The following is a 25,320-nucleotide window of genomic DNA, read 5'->3' as shown; positions in this document are numbered from 1 at the left end:
TCAGTTCTGTAAATATCTCCAGCGAAAGTGTAATTGGCTGTACAGTGGGTGGTGTGGGAGTAGGCAAGTATCCAGACTTTGCATAAAAAAGATTTTGTCTCTTGAGAGATGTGTTTCTTGTTCATTCTTTACAGCAGTGTGAAGCTGACCCACTGTTCCATCAGGGGGTTAGAAACTGGGTACCTGCAGAGCACACTGCAACTCATAGCAGAGAAAATGAACTCCATTTACAGAATTAAAATATAAGTTCATCATTCTTGTGCTCCATCTTGGTTGGTGACTGCAGAGTGGTGTGGATGGTTTGCCTAAGCAAGGCTTCATTACACATTTTCACTACATATATATTACATATTTCTTTCCATTTTAAAAAAGAGGCTGAATTTTTTATAGTATTCCAAATAAATTGGTCTCCAGCTGAAAAAATCCCAATGTGAATTAAACAACATTTTTAAACTGCATAATACAAAAAAATGCCTGTACTAAAGTAATATCTATTTTATAACATAATACAGTAAGTCACATAATATAAAATGTCATAGATTATCATGGGCTTTGTCATTGGTTCAGACAGTCTCTCCCTCCCTTCCTCCCTTCCAAATGATGGGAATCTGTGGGAATTCCAGTCCTTTTTTCTTCACCAGAAAGAGAATTAAACCACTGCTGAGCAAATTCTACAGAGTGGACAAATTAGAGAAGGAAAAGAGCTGACCTAAGAGCCCATGAGAACAACTCTTGCTTTGGAGCGTGAGTCTCTTGGGCTGTACAAGTCTCAGCTCTGCAAGTGGTGGAGTTTTGCTGACAAATGCACTGAGCAGGAATTATTCACAAAGGTAAATTAATGCTATCTGTACATATCTGGAGAGTAATAACATAAGAACACAATACCATGAAACACAAACCATCCATAAATATGGAGTAGGGGAATATAGGTCACTGCTTTCCACGGCCCTAATTGGGAATTGGTGTGTAAAATCACTGACTTAATATGAGTCCCAGTGAGAAATACCCACAGGTAAAGCTGGACCAGGCTGGGCCACATCAGGAAAGCAAACCAGTGACTGCATGTCTAACTTTATAAGCATTTTTATTGTATAGTGCAATTTGATACCTACCACAGAACAGTGCTGAAAATGTTAAATAACTCAAATGGCTAAAGATGGCTCTGGGTAAAATACTGCATCAGTCTCAGAAGAACAGAGTCTAAGCTTAGAAATAATGTCTTTTAATGCTTGGGTTGACCTTTCAGGGTATTTTATTTCTGGTATTTCTGTAGCTAAATCATATTTGCTAAAACAAAATCGTACATAATGAATAAAGAACTTTAAAACTATGTATCAGTTTACTTCCATGGTTCATTTAAGTCCTATATTGGTTAAAAACAGTCATGAAGTGCAAGCAAGGGAATTACAGGGGCAGACAGATTCATGCAAGGCACCGTCAGCACCCTCTGGTATCCAGCGTGTCATGAGCAGGAACAGTCTGCGCTGTTTGAGACAAACAGCTGCTCTCTGTTTGCACAGACAAAAGTGCAATTGTTTTTCCATGTGTTTGGCTAGCTAAACAGAGCCTTGGCTTTAATGCAACATGCTTCCCGAATCATTCGCTTATACCATGAAAGGAAGCCACTTTGTGTCTTGAGCAGCAACAAGAACAGAGACGGAGGGAGAAGTGCAGGCAAGAGTCTTCAGAGCAGCAGCTGGGGAGCAGCAGCATCCGTGAAGTGCTCAGGGCAGAGAGCTGAGATAGCCTGGACTTGTAAAACAACAGCATCTGAGGAACTCTCCAAGGAATCAAGTGAAATGAGTATTGCAACTAAACCAAGTACAAAAAATGGTTTTCATCCTCACCTGAGAGCAGAAGTAGCTCAAAATGATAGCCTTTTGCTCAACTGGCCTCTAATTCTATGTCTTTTTTAAAGACACTTAGGATAAACTTTTCAAGATTTCAGGCATTTTGCTGATCAGTTTTTCAGATGACGGCAGTCTCTTTAGAGAGCCTGGACTACCTAGGCGTGAGCTGCAATAGCCCATGACAGCTCAAGCATGGGGAAATCTCAGCTGCTCCATCAGGCACTAGATCTCGCCATTCAATGGCCTAGAGACCACAAAGGAGCTTGAAAGTTGTATCAAAACACAAGCACAGCCCTGTTCTACAGTGCTGCTGTCTCTCTTTCTGAAGGGTTACAGCTGTAAGATGTCAGGAAAAAACTTTCATAAAGGCAGGGTGTTCAGATATCTTGGTTATCCTGTCATAAAACACCACTAACTTGAAAAGACTTTTTAAACCTATCATTTATTAAAATAATTTGACTGAATTTAGAAAATCCACTGATGTCCAAAATTAAAGCTGCAGATTTTTATTTTTTGTTTTTTGTATTTGTATTTGTATTTCCTATTGATAAGAAGCCAAGGTACAGACACAAGTACAGTGGGTCACTTGTCAAACAGCATTTTAGGTGACAGGCCTAAAATCAAGTTCAATTCTAAAGTCAACCACACCACTGTGAATGTGGAAAAAGGAGCTCTGAGATATTATGAAGCTTGCTGTACTCACATAAGGTTTTGGTTGTTGTAAAGAGAAAAAAAGTTTTTTTATTGCCCCGTAAAACTCTCTCTGTTAAAAGAGTCTTTAGGAGAAATCACACAGAGGCATTGGAAACCTAATACTCCTCTGCAGGCCAAAATTTGGGTCTGGGATAAGCAAGTAAAACCATGTTAAACCTGTGTCCTGTAAGTTTGGCAGGGGGGGAAGACGTTAAAGAAGAAATCTAGACTCAAAAAGTTGAACTCACTATTTTTATATTTCTCCTGGGAATTCCTACTGTCTTAATTCTTTCTCTATAGTGAGCAACATGGATCCTGTTGTTCAAAACCAGGTCTGACAATCATGAAAAGAATTTTTCTCTGTTTTCTTTTGTGTGTGCAGTTTGCAATTCACATCCTCCGGGCGTGACGTTTGCGTCAGTGTTCCCAACTGCATGGTGGGGGGTCTTCCCCCTCGTACCTCAGTGTGTGACTTTTCACATGCCAAGTTTTGATTTCTTCGTCACAGAACAGTTCCAGATAGTCACAGCAAGCACCTGGTCTCTAGTACAAGATAAAGATGGCTGATTTTTCAGTCAATTTTACGTCCACTGGCTCAGAAGAACACAGGTTCATGATCCACTGAAGCAAGCACACTCCCAGACCCAACTACCTGCTGGTGGCTGTGCACTCTGAGGCTTGTGCACAAGGGTGGGGTTCACTTAAACTTCCAAAACAGCTTCAGAAGTTCTGCAGCCTCAGAAGAGATTTCTTCAAAGCAAAACTCTCTCTCAGAAGAGATTTCTTCAAAACAAACTTATCCTTATACAGCTCTGTGGACAAGGAAGCAAGGCAAACCAAGGAAACAAGCAGAAAAAATGGAGATTCACCAAAAAAATTAGGAATGCAGGAGGAAATTCTGACATGTCAGAAGATAACAGGAGTTTTATTATGGCTTTAAAAGAACTCAAATTTCACAATTAATAGTGTAATGATTTATAAGTGAAAAATGGAGCAAAAGAGAATTTTTTGAAAGATCAGCAGAGACTGGAATATGGTAACATTGGAAATAGAAAGCATCTCTCTGCATAGTAGCTATAACCTGGGCAGGGGTGGCAGGGTGGGATGTCACAAAGAAAGCATCTGGAGTTAATACAAACACGAATTTCAGGAGGGGGAGAAGGATGGCTTAGAAAGATGAGAGCTGTACAAACTGATGTTTGAAATCTGGGGAGCTGTAACTTTGCTGGATGGGAGTAACTGGGCCCAGTCTGCAAAATCTCTGCTCTGAGACTGGAAAACCTGGATCTTATGATGTGAACCACACCTCCCACAAGGAAACAAAGAAACTTTAGCAAACTTTTCTCTACAGGTGCCAAAACAGATCTACCCATCAAATGTTTTGGTTATGTCAGATTTTCTGAAATTTTCCATCTCTATTTAAACCCAAACCACTTTACAAGAATTCTGGTGGGAAATGGTCAGTATTGCACAGAGGGTTTGTGACAGGAAAAGAGGAGAATCCAAGTCCAAATCCAAACTGTGACTTCCTTGTGGCCACCATGGGACAGGCTCACCAGCAGCCCGGTGGAACAGTGTCTCCAAGAGTCTCCTGACACAGAGTTTCAACAATGACAGGGCTTCCAACACAGAGAAGGAATAAAATGGACAGAGTAGCTGGTGCAGTGAAAGGGCAGAAGACAGATATCCAGTTTTGCACTGTGACTCCCAATACTGAGGAAAAAACTTCCATTATTTCAATCAATGTAAAGACACTGTGCTAATGCAAAGGATGGTCAAGGACATAAAGACTCTGTTGTTGCACTTTTAGTAGCCTGCAATGAAAGCAAAGGAGAAATTTGCCAAGCCTTGTCTCCTTCTGGCAACTAAACAAAGTTCTGGCAGTGACACACAATGCAGCTTTCAAAACCACCTTCTTCAGTTAGAGAAGCCTCTACTTTGGTGAGAGGGCTGAATTCACAGAACTCCCAGACAAGATGATGTGCAAAGCAGTTTTCTGCCAAGTCCTCACAGAACCATGTGACTGTGATAATTTTCATGACATTAATCCCAGTACAGTAAGAGTAACATGGTTCTAGGATAGGTCCAACCTATGTGGAAATGGTAAAGATTCACTCTAAAAATTTGGGAACTACTCATTGAGTTTAATTAAATACACACAGGGAAAGTGGAAACCTTGGGACAGTTAGGGAGGCATCACCACAGCTCATCAGCAAACTGCATGAGCTGTGAAATGCATGAGAGATGACCACAGACAAAGAAGGGAAGGCAGACACAGAAGAACACCCAGGCACAGATTCATTCACTGATCAGGAAAGCACGGTGAGTGCTATCCATGTTAAAAAGTTGTCAAGCACAACCAGTCAAGAACTCATTTTTGATGGCAGAGCTTAGTATTTTTATATTCATAAATATTTGATCTCTTCCAACTTCTGCTGAATCATTATGCTACTGACTAGCATAGCCTTACTGGTTTTTTTTCTTTTGAGTCTTCTAGAAAGATTTCCACTAAGGATTAAATAAATAATAATGAAATAGCTATCCAAACGTTCATCAAACTGTTCTACATCATGTTCACCATTGCTATGCTCTTAACATGTCCTAATGTCCTGGTCCTACACCTGGGGAGGAACAACACCACGCAGTACAGGGTGGGGGCCAACCTGCTGAAAAGCAGCTCTGCAGGGAAGGACCCAGGGGTCCTGGTGAACAACAAACTGTCCATGAGCCAGCAGTGTGTCCTTGTGGCCAAGAAGGCCAGTGGTATCCTGGGGTGCCTTAGGAAAAGCATTGCCAGCAGGTCAATGGAGGTGACCCTGCCTCTCTCCTCTGCCCCAGTGAGGCACTTCTGGAGTGCTGTGTCCAATTCTGGGCTCCTCAGTACAAGAGAGACATGGGAAAAATGGAGAGGGTCCAGTGGAGAGCTACAAAGTCAGGCAAGGGTCTGGAGAATGCCTCTTACAATGAAAGGCTGGGGGAGCTGAGCCTCAGCCTCAAGAAGAGATGACTGGTAAAGCTCATTAATGTCCAGCTAAATGGAGGCTACCAAGAGTACGGGCCAGGCTCTCACCAGTGGTTCCAAGCAATAGGACAAGAGGCAAAAACTGAAGCACAGAAAGCTCTACTTGAACGCAAGGAAGGAAAACTGAAGTACAAGAAGGTCCACTTGAACACAAGGAGGTACCTCTACTCTGTAGTGATCATGCACTGGAACAGATTGACCAGGGAGGCTGTGGAATCCCCCTTACTGGATGGGCCCAGTCCTGTGCAGTGGGCTCTAGGATGACCCTGTTTGAGCTGGGAGGTTGCACCAGATGACCCCCTGTGGTACCTTCCAACATGACCCATTCTTTGTTACTGTAATGTAACAACCACTCTTCTCAAGCATGAGCTCAATGATGTTTGAGGCTAATGCTACCCTACTCAGTTCACTCTCCAATCTCTGTGATGGATAATAGCAGATAAAATCTGACATCCTGGTTACTACTGCATAAAGTGAAAGACAGAGTCAAAACATCTTTGAATTTTCTTTGGTTTCGCAAAACCAGACTGGTTTTGTGGTAAAAAAATTAGATTTTCTTAAAATTAGATTTTTCTAAAGTCTTAGATGCTTAAATACAGCTTTCACATTTCTGTGGAGAATGGACCTTTATATTATAGTTTATAAATAAATACTGTCAGAAAATGAAGCACTTACAGAGATGTGTTTGAAACTTATATATACATTTATATTCAAGCCCTACAGCAGTGGCATTCATTGTGGGTAGTGCTAGTGCCTGTTTAGGTCTGCTGCTTCTCTATTTATGGACAAGCTATGAAAGCAGTTTGTCAGCAACTTTTTCTGAGTGTTCACATTACCAAATACATCCATTCTCAACTCACTCTAATGTAATTATCAAATTCAGCAGTGAGCTGATAACACAGCTAAAGGAAAATCCCAACCTGCCTCAGTGTTTTCATGCTGTAATTGAAAACAGATGGCAACTTGTGTAATTTATGCTTTTCTACAATCAGTAACATGTTGGTATAAGATAAGAATTCTAAGACTGAATTGCATCTGCTTCAACACCATATGCTAGTGCACAGCATAAATATTTATCCAGGCCAACTCCATCTTCTCATTTAAAGCTCAATTCCATGAAAAAATGAAAGCACCCTTCAGATAGCTTCAATTAGCACTGAAGCATCCCTGGAGTGCTTTGAGGGGCTAGAGGCCCAACATCAAACACTGGGGTATCTTCTCTTTTCCTAAACTTCACAGAGAGGGTTCAATGGAGGCATGTACTTTGGGCCTTATTGATACAATATAAATCCCAGTTTTCAAGCTCCCACTAGGGTGCCTTTAGGAGTTATAAAGAAGTTTCTCACCTACAATATCCATGCTTCTCTATCTTTCCCACTGTCCTGTAAAAGCTGGAAATTTGACTTGGGATACTTTTTTTCCTGGGAGAAGGGTTTTTTTTAAGGATTTTTAGACTGATTTATCTGGCTTGCCAAACAGTTATGCAATCCTCATGTTTAAGGTGAGGTTGGCAAGGACCATCAAATGAGTTTTGTGTTTCTTTGTAGCTTCAACTTCACGAGAATCTCACTGTTCATTTTTTTTCCAATTGCAGGAATATGAGGCATTGGCAATTCCTCTGACATCACATAGTTTTGGGTTGGTTTTCACCCTGCTGGACACTTATAATATGTGCCTTTTAGTCTTCCATGTTACAAATCTGTAATATGCTGATTTTGTGGCAGTACTTAAATCCTTTGGAGGAATCAGATAGTAAAGATGTTCTTTTGACTGCATGAAATGGGCTTGATGACCCTGATGAAGTGACATCCATTGGCTTCTTGACACAGTGGCAACTCAATTACACTTGAGTGTTGGTTCTTATTCTGCTAGTGAAATCATTTGAGAAACTGGACCTGAAATAATCATTTGTGACTGCAGATGACAAATGCACAGGCAGAAAATTTTTAAAGCTGATCTCCTCCAGCTTTTAGAGATCAGGAGAGCAGAACCATGCTGAAAGGGTTGTGGCTGCACATTACAGTTCCCAAGCTGAGCTCCAACAGAAGGTGTTGGTATCAGTGACAACACATGGTCCTTCAATCTCCCTGCTGCTGAAATGAAGAAGAACTAGGCTTGAAAAACAGCCACTGGCAAATTGTATGATTTGAGGACCTTAGGTGTCACAGCTATAAATAGTAATTTGCTAAGAATCAGATAGCTTTCTATTAACAGTTTGAGTAGGGCACTGATTTCTCCAGCCAGTGGGAAGAACAGATGATCAGCAAAATGAGTGATTAATTTGTCTCTCTCATAAGCCTCATACTTAGCTAGGTCTGCTTGTTCCATCACACTCTGCTGCAGTTATGTCACACTAAATAATAATGTGATGCATAATTTAAGTCACTAGTTTGAACACAAATTGTAACTTTTCAGAAAATACTTGCACCTTAAAAGCAGAAATGAACTTACAGAATAAATCACTAAAAAAGAGAAAAAGAGTTTTACTGACAACAGCTGGCAATATTTAGCAGTGTCATCTGCAGAGAACCAGATTTTTCAGCCAGTCAATAATGAATATTAAAGCTCAGAACTTAAAAATCCTGCTCTGCACTACTGATGACAGCAGACAGCTAAACAGAGCTGCAAATAACTTAGAAGAACACATCACAACAGTGACTCCTTTCATAGCCTTGTGTGGCCTCCAGCTCCCACTTGTTAATGCACTTGCAGCAACCACTCTCCTCACAACGCTGTCACAGGCAAACACACTTCAGCAAATCAGGTCCAAAAATACTTTAATAAAGCTAATTGACTAGATATTTATTGAATTATTTTCTCAGCTTCACACCTGAAACTTCAGACTGTAAGCAGTAATCCTATTTACCAGCCCTAGAAGAGATATCAAATCCTAAAGCTTATAGCCTCTCACTCATCTTCAGCAGATCATCTAGTAGGGATTTTGTCAGAAATAAATTGTCTGAAAATTACTCCAGAAGAGGATGCCACACATAAGGAGATGGCAAGTGCTGCCACGCTGAGGTGCACATGTGTGACAGAGCCCTCGTGTCCCCGGGCCATGCCCAGGCACAGCCACTGCAGGCGCCCAGAGCTCTGTCCCCAGCTCATTGAGCTTTCTACTCAGACTCTCAACTCACAGCAGTTCAGAGCAGGCCAAGAGCCCCAACAAGCTCAAACTGAAAGCAAGCCACCACCAAGTCCAGTGGGTAGGTTGAGCCTTCAAGGTTTACTGCTTTATGTGAAACATGGTAGAATTTTAAATGCACAAACCAAGGTCCTACAATGACATTGTAGGCAGCAGACCTCTCTCAACAGTACGTCCACCATAATGCAAAGACAGGAAAATAATGCTTTCCAAAGCAGGCAAGTGCAAAATCAAAAGCTTTACAAATAAAGATGTTATAAAAACAATTACAGTGGATACATCTCCTTAGGAGGAAAATCCCTGCTGATACTGCCAAGAACTTTTCTACAAACTGCAACACCAAGGCTTGGCTCTTCTTCAAATTCTTGCCCTTTTCATCATAGCCAACTTTCCTTGTTAGCGCTTCTTTGGTGTAGCACTCTTTTTGCAGACAAAAGCCTCTTGCACCAGCCCACCAGAAGTTACCATGCCCAGCCTGTTTTCAAAGTGCCCTTCCTGCAGCTTCCACAGAGGGGAATGTTTAATTTCAAGGAGCTGTCATCTAAAGCCTGTCATTTGATTTCTTTAAATTTGACAGATTGAGGAGTTCTGTAAACAGATGGATTAAGTGACATAGATTTTTTTTTTAAATTTCAGATACTGCACTATGATTTACATACTTATTGCTATGGGAACATGTAACAAAAGCCCTTATTTTCAAAGAAAAACACCATCTCTTCACTAGGCTAAAGGTATTCAGCATTTCCAAAAATGGAGCAACAATTTTTGTGCCTAAAGAGGAGCTCATCTCATACACAGCTATAAATTTTTATGTGCAATTCTGCTCTGAAAAACCATTTCATGTAAAGATAACAGCTTTGAAAATAATCAGATCTGTCCTTGTGTAAAATCAAGGCAATATATCCCAGTTTTACAACAGTACTTGTTACTCTCAGGACAGTGAACTATTTTACAATCTTCAGCCTTGAATGGTTCAGGTAGACCTCTGCAACCCCATGGGATTACATATATGACACCACAGTGTTGCTTTTGCAACTCAGGTTTCAGAATTGCTCCACTGTACTGCTAGCTCCTACATTCAGAGAATAAAAGCTGCTGTAAAATACTAAGATCCCAAGTTCAGGATCTAGAATATACACATGAATTTATAAATTATTTTTTGATTTAGGCCCTTTACATTTTAGGCAGATAATAATTTGAAAATTACACTCTTCTTATAAAAATTGTAACGATATTTTATATTTAGGTATTGTATAAAACAGATAAAAAAACTTCCAGCCCCGTCAGAACTCAAGCTTCTTTGCCAGCAGGATGTGTCTGGGTGCTGCATGCACCAACAAGCTCTGAAGTTGCCATTCCCTGTCCCAGAGGTTTTGCCTACCTGTACTAAAAAAAAAGTTTCAAAGACTATGTTCTTGAAAGTTCTATTAAAATAAAGAATCAGCACAGCCAGAGGGCAGAAACCCCTGTCCTGCACTTGCTAAGGAGGGTCCCACAGCAGGATGTGCATCCCTGGAGCTGTGGCCTCCAGATTGGTGGGTGTGAATAGACAGGTGAGGGGCAACTGAGTGTGATGGGAATGAGAGATGAATTAGAAGGCTGGACAAAACTCAGGGCAAACATGTGGAATACACCTGAAACCTTCATCTGTGTTGCTGTTATAAAATAAATCATGGCATAAATGGCATAAATGGCATAAACCTTCATCTGTGTTGCTGTTATAAAATAAATCATGGCACCTGAAACCTTCATCTGTGTTGCTGTTATAAAATAAAGCATGGCATAAATGGGTAGTTTAATCTTTCTAGCCATTAGAGCAGGTGTAGCAGCCAACTTAATTTTCTTGCTTTTATCTGTACTTAACATAATACTTTGCCTTTATTTTTCTATTTGTACAAGGCAGAGATTAATTCACAGATATATGCAGGATGTGATCCAAGCCCACAGGTAAGTCAATGGGCTCTGCATTGCAGTGCAAAAGCTAAAAGCGAAATGTGTATTTATTGATTCTTAAATCATTTATGAAGCTATTTCAGCTCTTTATGGAAGTATTATCTGTTGTTCTTTCCAAATTGTCTTGAATCTTAACTGCTTTACACAGAACAATGGGCTATGCTAGCTTTACTTTTACTAGGTATGTCTCACTTTGCCTGTTCCTATAAAGGCAAAGTCCAGAAGGTGCATACCAGTATTCACATAAATTGGAAAGTAAAGAGGGATGCTAAAATTGTGCAGAGTTGAAAAAACACATTTCAATTTAATAAAAAAATCCATCAAAAAATAGGAACGTCACCACCACCAAAACCAGCCAACCACATGAATAAAAACCCACCCTTCAAAAAGGAAAAAGGTCAAGAGACAACTTGGAAAGCATAATCGAGTCTCCTGTGAGAAAGAGACTTCAAGAATCTAAAGGACAGAAGAAAAGAAACAGGAGGGGGTTTAAAGACAACAGAACTCACTGTGCACAAATGCCTGAAACTGAGACAAAGGCACTCAGCACTGGAAACAAAAACACCTCTCCCTCCCCTAATACAGGCAGCCCAAGACCTTCACTGAGCAGCACAAATTTTCCTGGGAAATCATCCCATTTTGAGAACCCACCTTCATCCCAGCCGCGGCCGCTGGCCCACTGGGGTCCACAGCCTGGATGTGGCAGGGTTTGCTGCCCCGCACCACAAAGCCCCAGCCCACGGCATCGCCAACGATCTGGAAAGAAGAAAGGACATGATCCCTTTCAGGCAGCTCCATGAAATTCAAGGGGGCAACTTCTAAATTGTCCAAGTCATAATTTCAACATCTCTGTACTTCCAGCACATAGTAGAGTACAGGCTGCTATGTTACTCATAGGAAAGGCTCTATCCAAGTGATTACTCTTGCTTTTAATGAGGTTTCTTTGTTGAACTAGGAGGCTGTAAAAGCAATGCTCCCAATGGTAAGGTTCAAGAATGTTTTTAAAGAAGGGTTCTAATAATGCATGTGAGTCAAATTTTCTGTCCCATCATGTAGAAAGACCCTGCTAGAAGACTTCGGATTGGGTAGGTGATCCACTCCTGCAGAGCAGGAGCACCAGGTCCAGATGAGTTTGTATAATACTAATCTTGTTGGCTTTATGTAATTTTACACCCCTTTTAAGTATCACACTGGCATAAAGACAGAATAAACAAGTGCTGAATCAGACCTGAAATTTGTGGAAGTACTGATAATGGAGTTTGGGATTTTGAAGTTTAAACCTCAGCAAATAAAAATTAGCTCTAATCATCCCATCAAAAAATGTCTATTTGGATTGCCCTATGCATATAACATGCAGAAAATAAAGAAAAACAGTGGAGACATACCGTAAAAGTTTTTCTAACATAAGGGGCTCCAGGCATCAAGAGCTCATCAGCAGTCACAGGTCTCTTTAATACTGTGGAGGTACAGAAATGAATATTCAATAAAAATATTCCTCTGGAGTTTCTCCTAATAAATAAGATACATTGTTGGGATACATCTTTTTGGCCCCACTTCCCATACTTACTTTCAATTCTTGCAGACTTGCTTGAAAGCAGTAAGAGAACCAAGGAAAAGCCCACAGAATAACAGTGAGTATAAATGCTGAGATCTTGAAAACTGGGGCATTTAGCCAATTTTGTTGTCTGCAATCAAAATCCCCTAAACACTATCACAAAACTCAGAAGTGGCTTTTCCTGGGTCCAGTGTTGAAACAAATGACCAACCCTCCTGGCACAGAGCAGTTTTCCTTCACAGCTCACTCTGTGCTTGTTGGGTGCTCTCTGCTATTTCATCTGAGTTGGGTTTGAATCACAGCACTGAATAGCAAGAAAATCCTGCTTGGGTGAGGAATTATCTCAAGAGACTTCTTCAATTGTAGGCACAGACCTACAACTCCCATCTGATCCAGAGACAGACAAGGTAGCCTACAGGTGTCTGGGATTTTAAATGAAAGGAAATAGTAAGTTTCTGCAGATCCCCATTGCCTTCCCATGTAATGGCATAATTTTCCTCTGAACAAATTAAATTTGAAGTTCTGCCAGATCAAATCAATACCATCCTGTGTACCACTTTTATCTGTCCATAAATGCTTCAAGACAAAGGACAGCATAAAGATATATTCTGTTCCCTCCATTTTCCTGCTTCACCCTTAATATTATGACTGTTTTTCTTTTAGTGATAATTTTGACAATGTCTGTCTTTTCAGTCACAAGTGGGAGACAAAATTTCTCACAGACGGTATTTGAAGACGTTCTTGAGTTTTTTAATGACATTCATAGGAGCAAGGAGAATTCTAGCAGACAAACAAATTTATTTTTTTTTAACCTTTGCATGCATTTTGATGAGCTGTCATTTAGCCACTGCTGTACTTTGCAGAGCATGTCTGGTCAATGTGAAAAAACTGAATGATTGTGCTCATTTGACAAGTCAGAATCTGATAAATCATCCACACAGGGCTCTCTTATGTGCCTCTCTTTGTTATACCTCCAGAATATTTTTTTTTTGTTTGATGATTGTTTTTCTACATGATTGGTCAAGTCATGACCTGGGGGTTTTTTAAGTGCTTGCCTGCAATCGAGCTCGTCTGACAACAAATACACCTCTGCCTTGTGTTTATCAGCACGTAGTTCAGCAACACACTCTGGATCAGGATAGCAGGAAGCTATTTGTGAACAAAGTCTCCTTACAGTGAGCAGAGGATTAAGAATTCCTTGTAACATTTACATCTGACAGACTTATGTTAACCTATGCAAGCTGACATGTGGATCTGTACTTGTACTCTGGGAGAAATAACCCTACATTGCCAGTAATTCTATAATTCTTAAAAATCAGTCTGTTTACAAGCCCACTGCTGTCTTCTTTCAAATATGAGTCTGTTAAAGCTATTCACAGTTTGAAAACTAGTCCTAGGGGAAAGTTTCTTCTAAAAAATTCATGCAAGAGCAACATCAGCCTATTATTTTCCTTCCAGTATTTTGTAACCAGCTGCATTAAAATAAACTTGTTCTCACTACTCATGGGCTGACACTTCATATAAAATCAGAACCATAAATGAACAGAATAGTTGGCATACTTCAGATAACACACACATTTATGGATAGCACATGAATGCTATTTTATCTGTCCCAGAAAATTTTCCAGAATGTAATTAATGTACTGGGGACAAAGAGCTCCCCACACAAAAGCTACCAGAGCATTTCTGCAAACTATAACTGAGAGATATTCTGCCAAAATATGATACTGTAGCAAGCTTTATCTAGGAGCAAGCCCCTTGGATGAAGGGGTAAGCATACTGGAAGGTGGTGCTGAGCATCCAACAGTAACACACTCTGAGGATGCAATGGCCACTAGAACTGACAGCATTTCCTCTGCTGGGCAGCAGGTCTGCTGCATGGGTTATGGCTTCTGAGCATATAATCCTACCGAGTTCTTCTAATTATTTTAGTTCAGAGCTTCATACTGAATTCCCAGCAGAGCTTAAGCAGAGGGAAGGAATGTGTTAAAAGCAGAGAGAGGGAAAATATCCTTCCCTTTCTGATGGCCGCTCTGCACAGCAGGAATGAAATGCACTTTAGTTCACTCATCTCCGGAGTAAATGGTCAATGTTTTGAACAGAGTTCACCTAGTGCTTGAGGCACTCTCCTGTAATCACTTCAAATGCCAGCATCCCTCTGAAAGCAAAGATTACACATATCCACTGAAGCCTTACCCCGTTGTACAGCACTCCCCACACCACTGGCAGGGACTTGGTGAATTTGAAATAATAAGGAACTCAAAGGGCAGCAGGGGCCCTGTTTGATATTCAAGGCTATTTCTGAGGGGAACAGAGAGGCTGAAACAATATCTATCTTGGTCTGTTTTTCCCTTCCCAGATGTACAGTAAGAAACAATTTTAAGTGAACTGTGGAAGAATGGGTGTGTTTAACCTTCCGGCATGGGATAGGAAATCCTTTCAAAAGGAAAATAAGCTCCAATACTACCTCTACCTTCTGAAACAGACCAGTGTAAGACTAAAAACAAATTAAAATGCTCAAATTGTTCCTGACAGGCTGAAACAATGCTGCCTCCGTTTGTTTTTTTTAGAGCCTGCTGTTTTCTGAGGTGTGTTATTCCATAGCAGCTCAAGCAGTCACTGGATAGTTAAACTCTCCTCTGACTTGCACCAAAGGAATGTCTCTAGGAGGAGATTTGAATTGGTTCAGAGCTTGGCAGTGAAGAGGCAAATCTAGGCCTCACGTAGTCCTACGAGATAAACTGCAGCTCAAACCACAATTATGGACTTGATGCAGAGATTACTGGAGGCAGACATCTGGCTTGCGTTCAACAGGACTTCAGGCTAGAAGATGATAATAGTTCCCTCTGGCCTACAAAACCTGTGACACTGTGAATTTTTAATGTATTCCTGGAAACAGAGGCTTAGGCATGATGATAGGCACTCTTCACATCGCCTTCTCCCCACAGAGATGTCTGCACCCTGGCTGCTGAGCATGGTAAGCCCTGCTGGTGCTCACCAGATTTGGGGTTGCAGAGCACAGGGGGACTGCTGCTGAGCGTGGGGCTGCTGCTGAAGTACCCACTGCTGCCACAGCTGCTCATGCTGCTCCTCCTCACTGCCGACACGATCTTTATCTCCTTGGTGGGACTCACTGCAAGCAGAGAGAAAACACAGAGAGGAAGGGAGACAGTACCAGTTATTAGGCCATTTCTCTGTTTCTTTAAAAAAAACAAAACCTGCAACAAGCCATGCTTACACAGACAACACTGGGAATAGGTTAGTGTGTTCTACATTGTTAGAAGAGTCACTGCATGAGAGTAATGCTGTAACTAACAGTATGGCTGAACTGCTCCATTGCAGTGTCTTCTAAGAGGCATTCTAATATAGGGAACTACAGTTTTACAGTTTTCCTTTCAGTTCTTTCTAGATATTACTGTACTCAAATGCTGCAGGGCCCCTTCCTCTCACTTTTAATCTTCTTGAAAACTCCCCACTGAATGTATGACAAATTACTTTAAGTCTGGGGAACTTTAACCAGTTCAGTTTGAACGTGGACCCCAGATTTTGATCAGTATCTGAAATGCTGTTGTTAAAGATACACCCCAGGGAGCTGTAGGTTTGGTAAAATGAGTGAATGGACAATTCCTATGAACAGGGACATATAATACTCAGCCCTGCTTTTTTTTTTAACACTGAAATCCTTTGTCCAAAACCAATTTTTTAATGCTCCATGGAGTCACTCTACAGGCAGCAGTATAATTAATGAGTCACCTGAGAGAAAACTGGTGTGTTTCCTGTTGTCATGGTTCTGCTTGCGCAGGCAAAAGGGGCTGTCATGGCTTTCTGGCATCAGGCGAGATTTCTCAGTGAGGAGCTCCATTAATCGCCTCCGCCGCCGGAAATTCATTCTGCACTGGTAGAGCAAGTTGCTGTCCATAAAATGGTGCTTGTTGGACACTAAGGAAAGAGATGGATACAAAGTCTATGCCTGGTAGGCATAGAAAGAAATCCAAGCCTACCCATGTGCAACTTGTGCACTACAGACCTTGCTGTAAGGATGCAATGCTCACAGCTCTCCTCTTCCCCTGTGCAGCCTCAGAAAAAGGAGGAAGGCGGCCAGCTTCACGCAGGTGGCCTCAATATACACCCTTTATAGCAGCAATAGCAAACTAGGAATTGTAGTGGCAAATGCTGAGATGAATCTTTTACATTACTTTGATTAATGATATGCACTTTTTATTGCCCACTGGAGAGAGAAGTACTTTGCCTCTCTGTGACATGTTGCATAATGACCCATCTCCGTGCACGATTCCTCTGTAAGCTTTGCTGCTGCTGGCCCCACAGACCAGATTCAGCTCCTTACAACAAGTTTTGTGTAAATTCATCAGTCTAGAGCAGCCCCCAGAGCTCTGTCCCACTACCTTGTCCAGAGCTACAAGGCAGCAAAGAATCAAGACCTGTGTATTTCCTCTGTCTTGTTCACCACAGACACTGTGTCCCAGACATTTCCTGCAGGCCACTTCCCCGCTTTGCACGGATACACAAGGTTTGGGAACAGGCACCTGGCCAAAAATCATTTCTTACATAATGAAGAAAAATCTTAATTGCAACCTGTATTGACACTGACAGCAAACCCCAGACTGCTGGTGTCAGAGCAGGAGCACCAAGCCTACTCCCAGAGTGCAACATCACTGTAACATCTATGTCTTCACTGCCACCAACGCTGTGATGAAAAATGCAGTAGTTGGATGGAGCTCTGTGCCAGGTCCTGCAAGTGCTTTGACTCCAGCAGGTCCTGATTGCAGGAAATCTCTCTGGGGTACTCTGCATGTAAAATAGCTGCAGTAGGTGTTTGGCAGCGTTTTTCTCCATTTTTACCCAGCTTCTGTGATCACATTCTGCAGAAATAATTTCCCACAGTTGACCTTTTCAATGAAGAATCTGGATTTTCCTAGTTTATAAATTGCATTTATTGTAACACTGAATTGTAAGAACTGCTGGGCTATAGATATTTATGTTTAAAGTGTAAAGAACACCAGTATGCACTGAGGTCAGTCAAGTCTATGATTACATGTCTCAGTCATTTGGCCTCCTACTGCAGACACAGGACTTTTGCCTTGCCCTTTGCTCTGCCCAATACCTGGGGTCCAAAAACCAGCAGAGTCCAAGGTGCTACCCAAGAACCAGAGCCTGGAGCCCTGCTGGCTGCTTTCCTGTCATTCTCATCCCCAACACAATCTTCCTAGCTCTCACCCCTTCTAAACACTCCCTATGACTCAGGTTACTCTTCATGGAACTACAGAACTACACCAGACATGACAACCTTGCAAAATAGGCTGTATTTACACATAAACTGCCAGTAAGCCATTCGATGTTTGTGAGCTGAAAAATAACATCCAAGAGGAAAAAGTCCAGTCCAGTCACCTCCAGGGACGTCAAGTCACCCAGACAACAAGGAAGATGCCAGTCCTAGATATGATCCTCAGGGCACTGTCTTCTATGTGGATGCAGAAACTGCCTTATGAGATCAGACCATCTTGCAAAAGAAGCATGACCCTTGCCTGCCTGGGTCACTGTCAGAGAGACCACTGCCTGTACAAATGGACTTCTACCTTTGGGACAAGGAATAATCAGCACACAAGAACTTTCTAAACTGCACCTGCTGGTGCCCAAGCTGCCACACAGGCCACTGCCCCAGCCACATGGCATAGGCTGTAAGGCATCCCTTAGATTGCCTGGCTCAGTCAAAGATCTTTGGAAGGGCCAGTGCCACTTGGCTTTTGTCTGCTTCCTTTTGATGCTGAATCTGTTGGGTCCTCAGGGATGCAAAATGACTTTGTTAAGTCAAATTTAGCATCACAAGCACCTCGTTACTGTGTTCTTAGACATTAATTATTGCAGGCACACACTGCTGCTGTGTTCCCCATTTTGGATACATATCATATGCAATACTATTAAACAGCACTTACTAACAATCACTATTTTTGAAGAACGGAAGCAGAGGAGGAGAGATTTGGCAATCTGCCTACATCCCCCAAAGGATTTGCTATCAGAGGCAGAGTTGGTACGTAGGTGTTTGCAGCTACCAGTTTCATTTGAAGATCACTGACACAATAAGTAAAAGTAGCAATATCTATCAATATCTTAACACATTATTAGAATAACCTAATTTAACGGCAAAAAAAACATTTTGAGGCCATCTCAAACTTAGTCTTAAAAAGGCAAGATCTACTTATTCAGCACTACTGTGATTCATTATCTTAAGTGAAAGATGGCTCCACAAATGCTTCCTTGGAAATAGAGCTGCTGTGGCAAACCATTCACAATGTAAGAAACACCAGTAGGGTTTCTGAGTCAGGTTAAATATTATGACACCATCGTTTTTAACAAAAATTATTCTGTTGTTTGTATCATTAACTGAAGTGCTCTGACAGTACTCAGAATTTATGATAATCAGAGATAAACACACACTCATGCTGCAGACATTGTAAGCACTCTGAAACTCAAGAATTACTGACTATGAAACTAGATAATGTAAATATTTTTATGCCATGATACTGAACATATTTTAGAATAACAATACTTGTTTTGATTTAAATATTGCAGTATTTATATACTTAAACTAGCAAGGCTTAGATTTTCCACTGAAGTCATTCATCTCTGCTTTAATTATTTCAGTCCATAGAAGGGTAAATTTTTATACAACAGATGAGTGCAAGTGGAAAAGCTAAGTCCAAAGTCTCCTGTGTGTTGGAGAAGATTTGTATATGATTTACACAACACAGGTTTTGTAGCCAAAATGCTTAGGACATGTACCATCAGTATAGAATTTGGCATGCTCCTTGATTTTCATATTTTAACCTCCTCATTTCTAAGGATAGTTCACATATCACGTGCTTGTAACATCATGTAATTTTTAAAATATTTAAAAATAAGCTAAAAATATAAATAGGAGCAATATAGCTCAGACTGTCTCCTTGTGCATACATCATCAAATTTAGTCACCAAAATTATTACTGTGTCTCATGGGGCTTTTTTTTTTGTTTAATCATCTGAGTTATTAATGATTTGTGATTAAATGTCCAGGCTGTGACTGTGCCTAAGGATGAGGGTATATGGAAAGGTGTGGAAAAAGAAATTTTCACCCCATGGATCAGAAGGAAGAAGTTGAGGAGGGGGAGGCAGATGTGTGTGCTGGCTGCCTCTGAAGCACTCCTTGGGTGCAGTGGCTGGCTTTAAGCAAGAGCCAGGAGAAGCAACACATGCCCTTGTCCTTGGTAAATCAGAGTTCTGGGAATGCTGGATGCAGAGCACACACAGAGGTTGGGTTTGTTCCACTGGCAGCTGCTGGGTGACAGGTACAGGTGCAGTCACGGGTGCTCAGCCCAACTGCTTTAGCAGCCCACACTTTGCTGCAAGCAGCAGAGAAAAGTGGGAGTGACCAATTCCCAAACAAATGGCACAGCGCTGAGAGTGTTGCACAGACTTGCCCAGGAGCAGTTTCTTTAAAGGTAATTTAGAGGTTGTTACCTCTGGGTGTCGACTTAGAGGCAATAGCAGATAAACTTGTGGCTGCTAACAAGGCTCTTGCTCCAGGTACCTCTCATGAAAGTTGCTGTTCTAGACAGGGATTAACATTGCTACTCCTGAATTAGTTCACTGCCCTTCACAGTGCAGCATAGAAAAGCAAACTGGCACCCATTTCAGTTTGTCTTGAGCAGCCAAGCCATGACTGATGAGTGTCAGGACCTGCATTTGTATGTTATGAGGGTGATACGAAGAGCAAGGTGGGGTGGCTTCATGTTTCTTGCTCCAGTTTAATTCAGGGCTGTTCAGGTGGCAACATGTTCATGTTACAATGTGCACCTTATGCAACAGAAAGAAATGCACCAAAGAGAGCAAAGTAAAAATAGGGCAACTGGAAACCTCAAACCATCAAAGCATACAAGAGCATTTATTGTCCTGGAAGGAAAGGCACCAACACTAACATATACTCACCAATGTCAAACTTTGGAGGTAGAGTCAAAACCCACCAGTCTAATCTCCCACATAAACAGGGCACAAAATTTCTCCCAGAAAAAGAATTTTAACAATTATCTTTTAATCTTACAAAAAATTCAGTCTACTCATACCTTAAAGCATTTATTGACCACTTTACTCTTCCTTTTACAAGCTATTCAAGCCTTCAGTCACTTGCTCTGACAGAAAATAAAGATTCAACTCAAAGCTGAGTTTGCTTAACTTTTGCAGCTAATCCCTGGATTTTGTCACGCCTTCATTAGTAAGTTACGTACGATCTGGCCCAAAATCTTTGCAAAGAAATTTGTGAAGAGATGAAGCCAACTCTCAAACATATCTTTTATCAACTGAATAAACACTGCCCACTAAATTCTGACCTTTTTTAGCCCTTCTGGAGTCCTCTTTAGAACTTCTTTATCTTTTCTAAAAATCCACTTATCAAAACTGCATCACAATTACAGCCTCACTCCCTTTCCTTACTGGGTGTTGTTCTTTTTGTACATCCCAGGCCAACCATTATTACTGCACTGTACTCCACAAATAGCATAAAATGGAAATAATTTGTGCCCTGCACAGCACAGCTCCACAGCAAGGAGTGGACCCTGCATTCTCATTTCCTAGATGCATTGCCTTGTAGTTATACCATTAGCTATTAAAAAAAAAAAAAATCTCTTCTGAGGTAATGACAATTTAATTAATAGAGTTCAATTAATTGTTTACTGTCTCATATATCCCTAGAGTTTCCAAACTTCATTGGCAAGGATTTTAGCTGGTCTTTCACCATTTATGTGACTGCTAAGATGAGAAAAATCAGAATATTTATTTTGGATTTCCTCTGTTTGGGAGCATTAATGTTGCAGCTTTGCTGCTTCTAGTTCCGGGCTGCTTCACAGTTTCTGTTCAGATACATAAAATATAAATAGTAACATCCATGCAAATCTTCTTTCAGCTTCTGATTCTGACATAAAATCCCAGGATCTGCATGGAGCTCAAGCAACCTTTTCTTTTCCACTTTTTCAAGGAGGCTGATGCACAGCAGAGATAGAAATATTAGCTTTACACTGATTACATAGGACTGAGGGAGATTTAGAAAGTACAAAAGCCCATTTTAATAAATGGTATGACTCATGCCTGAAAAATCAGGCCATTTTCATAACTGGCTTTTCCCCCAAATCCCTCCCACCACTTCAATTCCCCATGATTTTTAGCACTGATAATCTGTGTACATCTCCACTGTGATGATTAATGCTTTCTCCCAGCTGAAAGCTGCAGTCTCCAGCAGGACACATGCAGTGAGGCACTCCAGCTGCTCTGCACGTCCCCACAAACAGCACTGACACCAAGCAAGCTCGTGGCTGCAGCCAGGGAACGGCTGCTCCATGTTGAGGGAGCAGTGGGAAGGAGATCAAAGTTATGAGGAGCCAGATGAGCAGCTTTTCTCAAGAGAGCAGAGGACACATTGAAGTGTGTGGTTGTTTGTGTGAGAGTGTGCCTGGGCTAGGGTTAAGAGGAAGAGGCTATAAACATGAGCAGAGTGTATGGATTTTTCAGAGTGGATATGTCATATCTTTCTCCACTTAAACACAAAAGCAGCACTGATCTCTTTCCAGCAATGCACAACACATTTCCATGTCTTTGCACAAGGCAGCAGCCCCAGTCTATTCAAAAGTATACTTTATCTTTCTAATGAGGTAGTTTCCTCTATTAAAATGATGTGAAATGTAGTTTGAAGTTGCAGGAGATCATTCTAGACCTTCACTATTACTGGCTGCAATAGTCTGTGCCTTCATACACAGCCAGTCACAGATGACCATATCAGTTTTGACCTCTAGAGTGGCAGGATATTACCCCAAAAGAGCAACATCACACCAAGAACAAATGCAGGATGATGAGACTTACACTGGCAGGCTGCAGGGGCCAGCAGGGGCTCAGGGGTTATCTGAAGGAGACCACAGCTGGAGCTGCTTCCACCTGCACCCAAAGTGTGCCCAGGGAAGGGTCTGGCTCCCTCTTCATGTCATTTTGCTTTCTCCCTCCCCTCTCCAAAGCAGAACCAGTGTTTAAAAGGGAAGGAAACAAATCACCTCATAAAATACAAGTTCCTTAAAAAAATGCCTCTTTCTATGGATAGCACACAGCTTGCTGAGCCAGCCTCCTCTGTGCCTCAGGCCTCTGGCCAGCATAGTTTTGGTCCCTTGCCAGAGAAACAGTGGAAGTGTGCGTCCACTTTGGCTTTCACAAAGCAGTGGCGAGTCCGTGGGCTTGGCAAACACCGACACTGCTGAGAGCTGCGGAGCGGCTGCACAGGGTTCAGCCAGCCCCCGGCCCAGTGCCCACCTCTGCCACAGTGCCCACCCCAGCCCCAGTGCCCACCTCTGCCACAGTGCCCACTCCAGCTCACAGTTCAGCCAGCCCCCAGCCCCAGTGCCCACCTCTGCCACAGTGCCCACCCCAGCTCACAGTTCAGCCAGCCCCAGTGCCCACCTCTGCCACAGTGCCCACCCCAGCTCACAGTTCAGCCAGCCCCCAGTCCCAGTGCCCACCTCTGCCACAGTGCCCAGCCACTCCTGGGCTGCCCCTCTCCCACTGCACCGACACACGTGTGGCTGGAGGAGAGTAACTGGCACTTTATTCAACGCTGGACAATGCTTTTCCCACTCTTCTCAAAGCCTTCCTGTTTTTCTGCTAATCTGGCACTGCAAATGCATTTTAATCATGGCACCTATTCAGATTAGTTTCCTTTTACACAATGATGAATTCCACCTGCTTGGATCTCCCACAAATCCAGGGAGAGAGAGACTACAGATGTTCAGTGAGCACAGAGCCCTGCATCTTGGGTCTTGGATTCCCTGCACTGCATAAACACAACACTTGCATTTCCACCTTTTATGAATGTTTATATGCTACACAGACCATAGATAAGCCCACCTGTGCATGTATTCAACCATCACATTAAACTCTTGGCAGTGCAGCTGTACTAAATGGTATTTTTTTCTTATTTGGATTACAAGGAATTCACTTTGAACAGACAATGGATCTAAGCTTGAACTGCTCTTGTTTCCACTGATCCTCTTGCAGTATAAAACTGCAAGGCAGATTCTGGCCCTGCAATACAAAATCCAGAGAGCTGTTCCAGCTCATCCTACTAAGGATGAAGTCAGTAAGCATGTCCAGAAATAAATAGGTCCGGGAACTATAAGTAGGTCCAGAATAAAAAGCTGTGCTGTAACTGTGGCTCTCTGAGCTACAACTAGGGAGGGCTTTCAATGAACTGTAGTATGTTTATGTAGTCCAAAGAAAGTCTCGACAACTTTTGTACTGTCTTTAAAGCATCAGGATTACAGTAAACTGTGAAAAAGTTCATTGGGAACTGAAAATTCAGAGTATCCTGTTCTTATTAAGGTGGTATGTTCTGATCAGTGCATTAACATGTTATTTCTTCTGCCTTAAAGTAGGGATGCAGATACATGTTTCTATATGCATTTTGTCTTTCCAGCCAGTTTGCCATCTATTTGCAGTATATTTTCAAATACACATTACTTACTCCAGCATGAAAAGCCAGTGTTGAATCACACACATTTAGCAGTCTTTTTGGTTTGTATATGAGGATTTATCATCTTTAATTTAGTAAGTTTACAGAACATAGCCAACTGCTTTTCTTTGCTTCCAAATAAAGTATGGAAAGTACAGTCTGTGGCAAGGGAAGCAGAAGATGAAAAGGCCCATCTGGGTATCTCTTTTTTTTTTTTTTTTTGTTGCAGCTGTTAAAAACTGAAACCCATCCTCTGTCAGAAAAATAAAATTCAATAGTTAATATGAAAAGAATTTTTTATATGTTATTTACATAAAGCATGTGGCTCTTTCAAAAATCAAATCCATTCCTGCTGTAGATAAGGACAACTGCAAGAAGAGCTCAGTGAGAAGGTGACATACTAAGGAGCAATACAATTACATACAAAGTTCTTATTCTTTGACTTCTTAGAGGGGAAAAATCATGAAAAATGTGCAAAGTGGTCTCCAGATTTAGCATAAGCAGCTGAATTACGGTGGGTGAGGTTACTGTCCCTACACATGGGAACTGCCACACAAACAACTGAGTGCTTCTGCCTGGCATCAGCACGGGGGCAACAGGACTTAAAAAACAAAGTTGTGTTGCAGGACATCATAGACTAACTGAAGGCTTGTGTTTTACTGAGATAAATCAAGGCATCATCTGTAAAAATGAGATGTTTTATAATTTTTAGCTTAATGAAAGCTTGGATACATCCAAGGGCTGATGTGATCCAGGTTTTAGATCAACTAGAAAAATTGTTTTAAAAAATATGTATGTTGATTTTGGAGAAAAAAGCCTATGATCAATTAAGTCAAGGATTTATGGTATGCTTCAATGATACTTGTAAACTTGTATCTGCAGTTGATATTTCCAAGAAAGGGGTTCCAAAAAGAAATCTTGAATTAAGGAAGGGTACATTTCACATACATGGCAAGTTTTCACTTTGCAAGTGAATCATATTCAGCTAATCATAAGCAGTTGGACATCTAAGGTAAATATAGCAGCACATACTTCATTATTCACAGCAATTTTAGAAGAGAAGGAAAGCTTTTCAACAAAAGCAAGAGAAACAATGCTTCAGATATTTAATCCACTTCCACAATTATAACAAACTTTCAGTTGCATCATGTGTCTTGATGTTTAAACAAAATGCATTGATCATCTTCAGAAAGAAAATCTAGTGTATAAAGGTACAGAGTCCTTGCAAAGAATAAGTACAGTTAAATATAGATGTAAGACTTTCCTGCAGACAGGGACATAGCACATGTCAACATTTACTGTTCTCACTAAGTCACTAAAAAGTGTTGGTTTTTGTCTCAGAAAGTAATTTGCACAGTAGAGTTTGCAGATAAAAGATTAACTCTTGAAAGTCGATAAGCACCTGCTTCTGTGCTAAGCCAGCAGAACACGTCTACCTTGAACACACCAGGTCTGATCTAGTGCAATCACCTCAATAAAACTTTTTAAAGTTGAAAGGTATTTTAAAGGAGGGTGGAGGCCAAAGATACTGATATCATGTCTAAGACTTCTTACCACCTATTTCTTACC

At 41.4% G+C, this 25,320-nt stretch overlaps 1 protein-coding gene across 1 annotated transcript in view; it reads right to left on the bottom strand.

Annotated features, from left to right (window-relative positions):
- The window catches only part of DEPTOR (DEP domain containing MTOR interacting protein), a 75,131-nt gene that overhangs the window by 10,828 nt on the left and 38,983 nt on the right, over positions 1–25,320 (bottom strand). Inside the window, exons 6-9 of the mRNA XM_009087831.4 lie at positions 15,972–16,157; positions 15,217–15,351; positions 12,049–12,119; positions 11,315–11,419 (exon numbers count right to left, since the gene is read on the bottom strand). Of these exons, the coding sequence (XP_009086079.1) occupies positions 11,315–11,419; positions 12,049–12,119; positions 15,217–15,351; positions 15,972–16,157 (497 nt within the window). The remainder of the gene's footprint in view (positions 1–11,314; positions 11,420–12,048; positions 12,120–15,216; positions 15,352–15,971; positions 16,158–25,320) is intronic.

This window comes from Serinus canaria, chromosome 2, assembly GCF_022539315.1.
Source record: "Serinus canaria isolate serCan28SL12 chromosome 2, serCan2020, whole genome shotgun sequence".
Classification (NCBI taxonomy): Eukaryota; Metazoa; Chordata; class Aves; order Passeriformes; family Fringillidae; genus Serinus; species Serinus canaria.
Note: the sequence above shows the minus strand (reverse complement) of the source record. Positions and strands in the feature narration are given on the sequence as shown.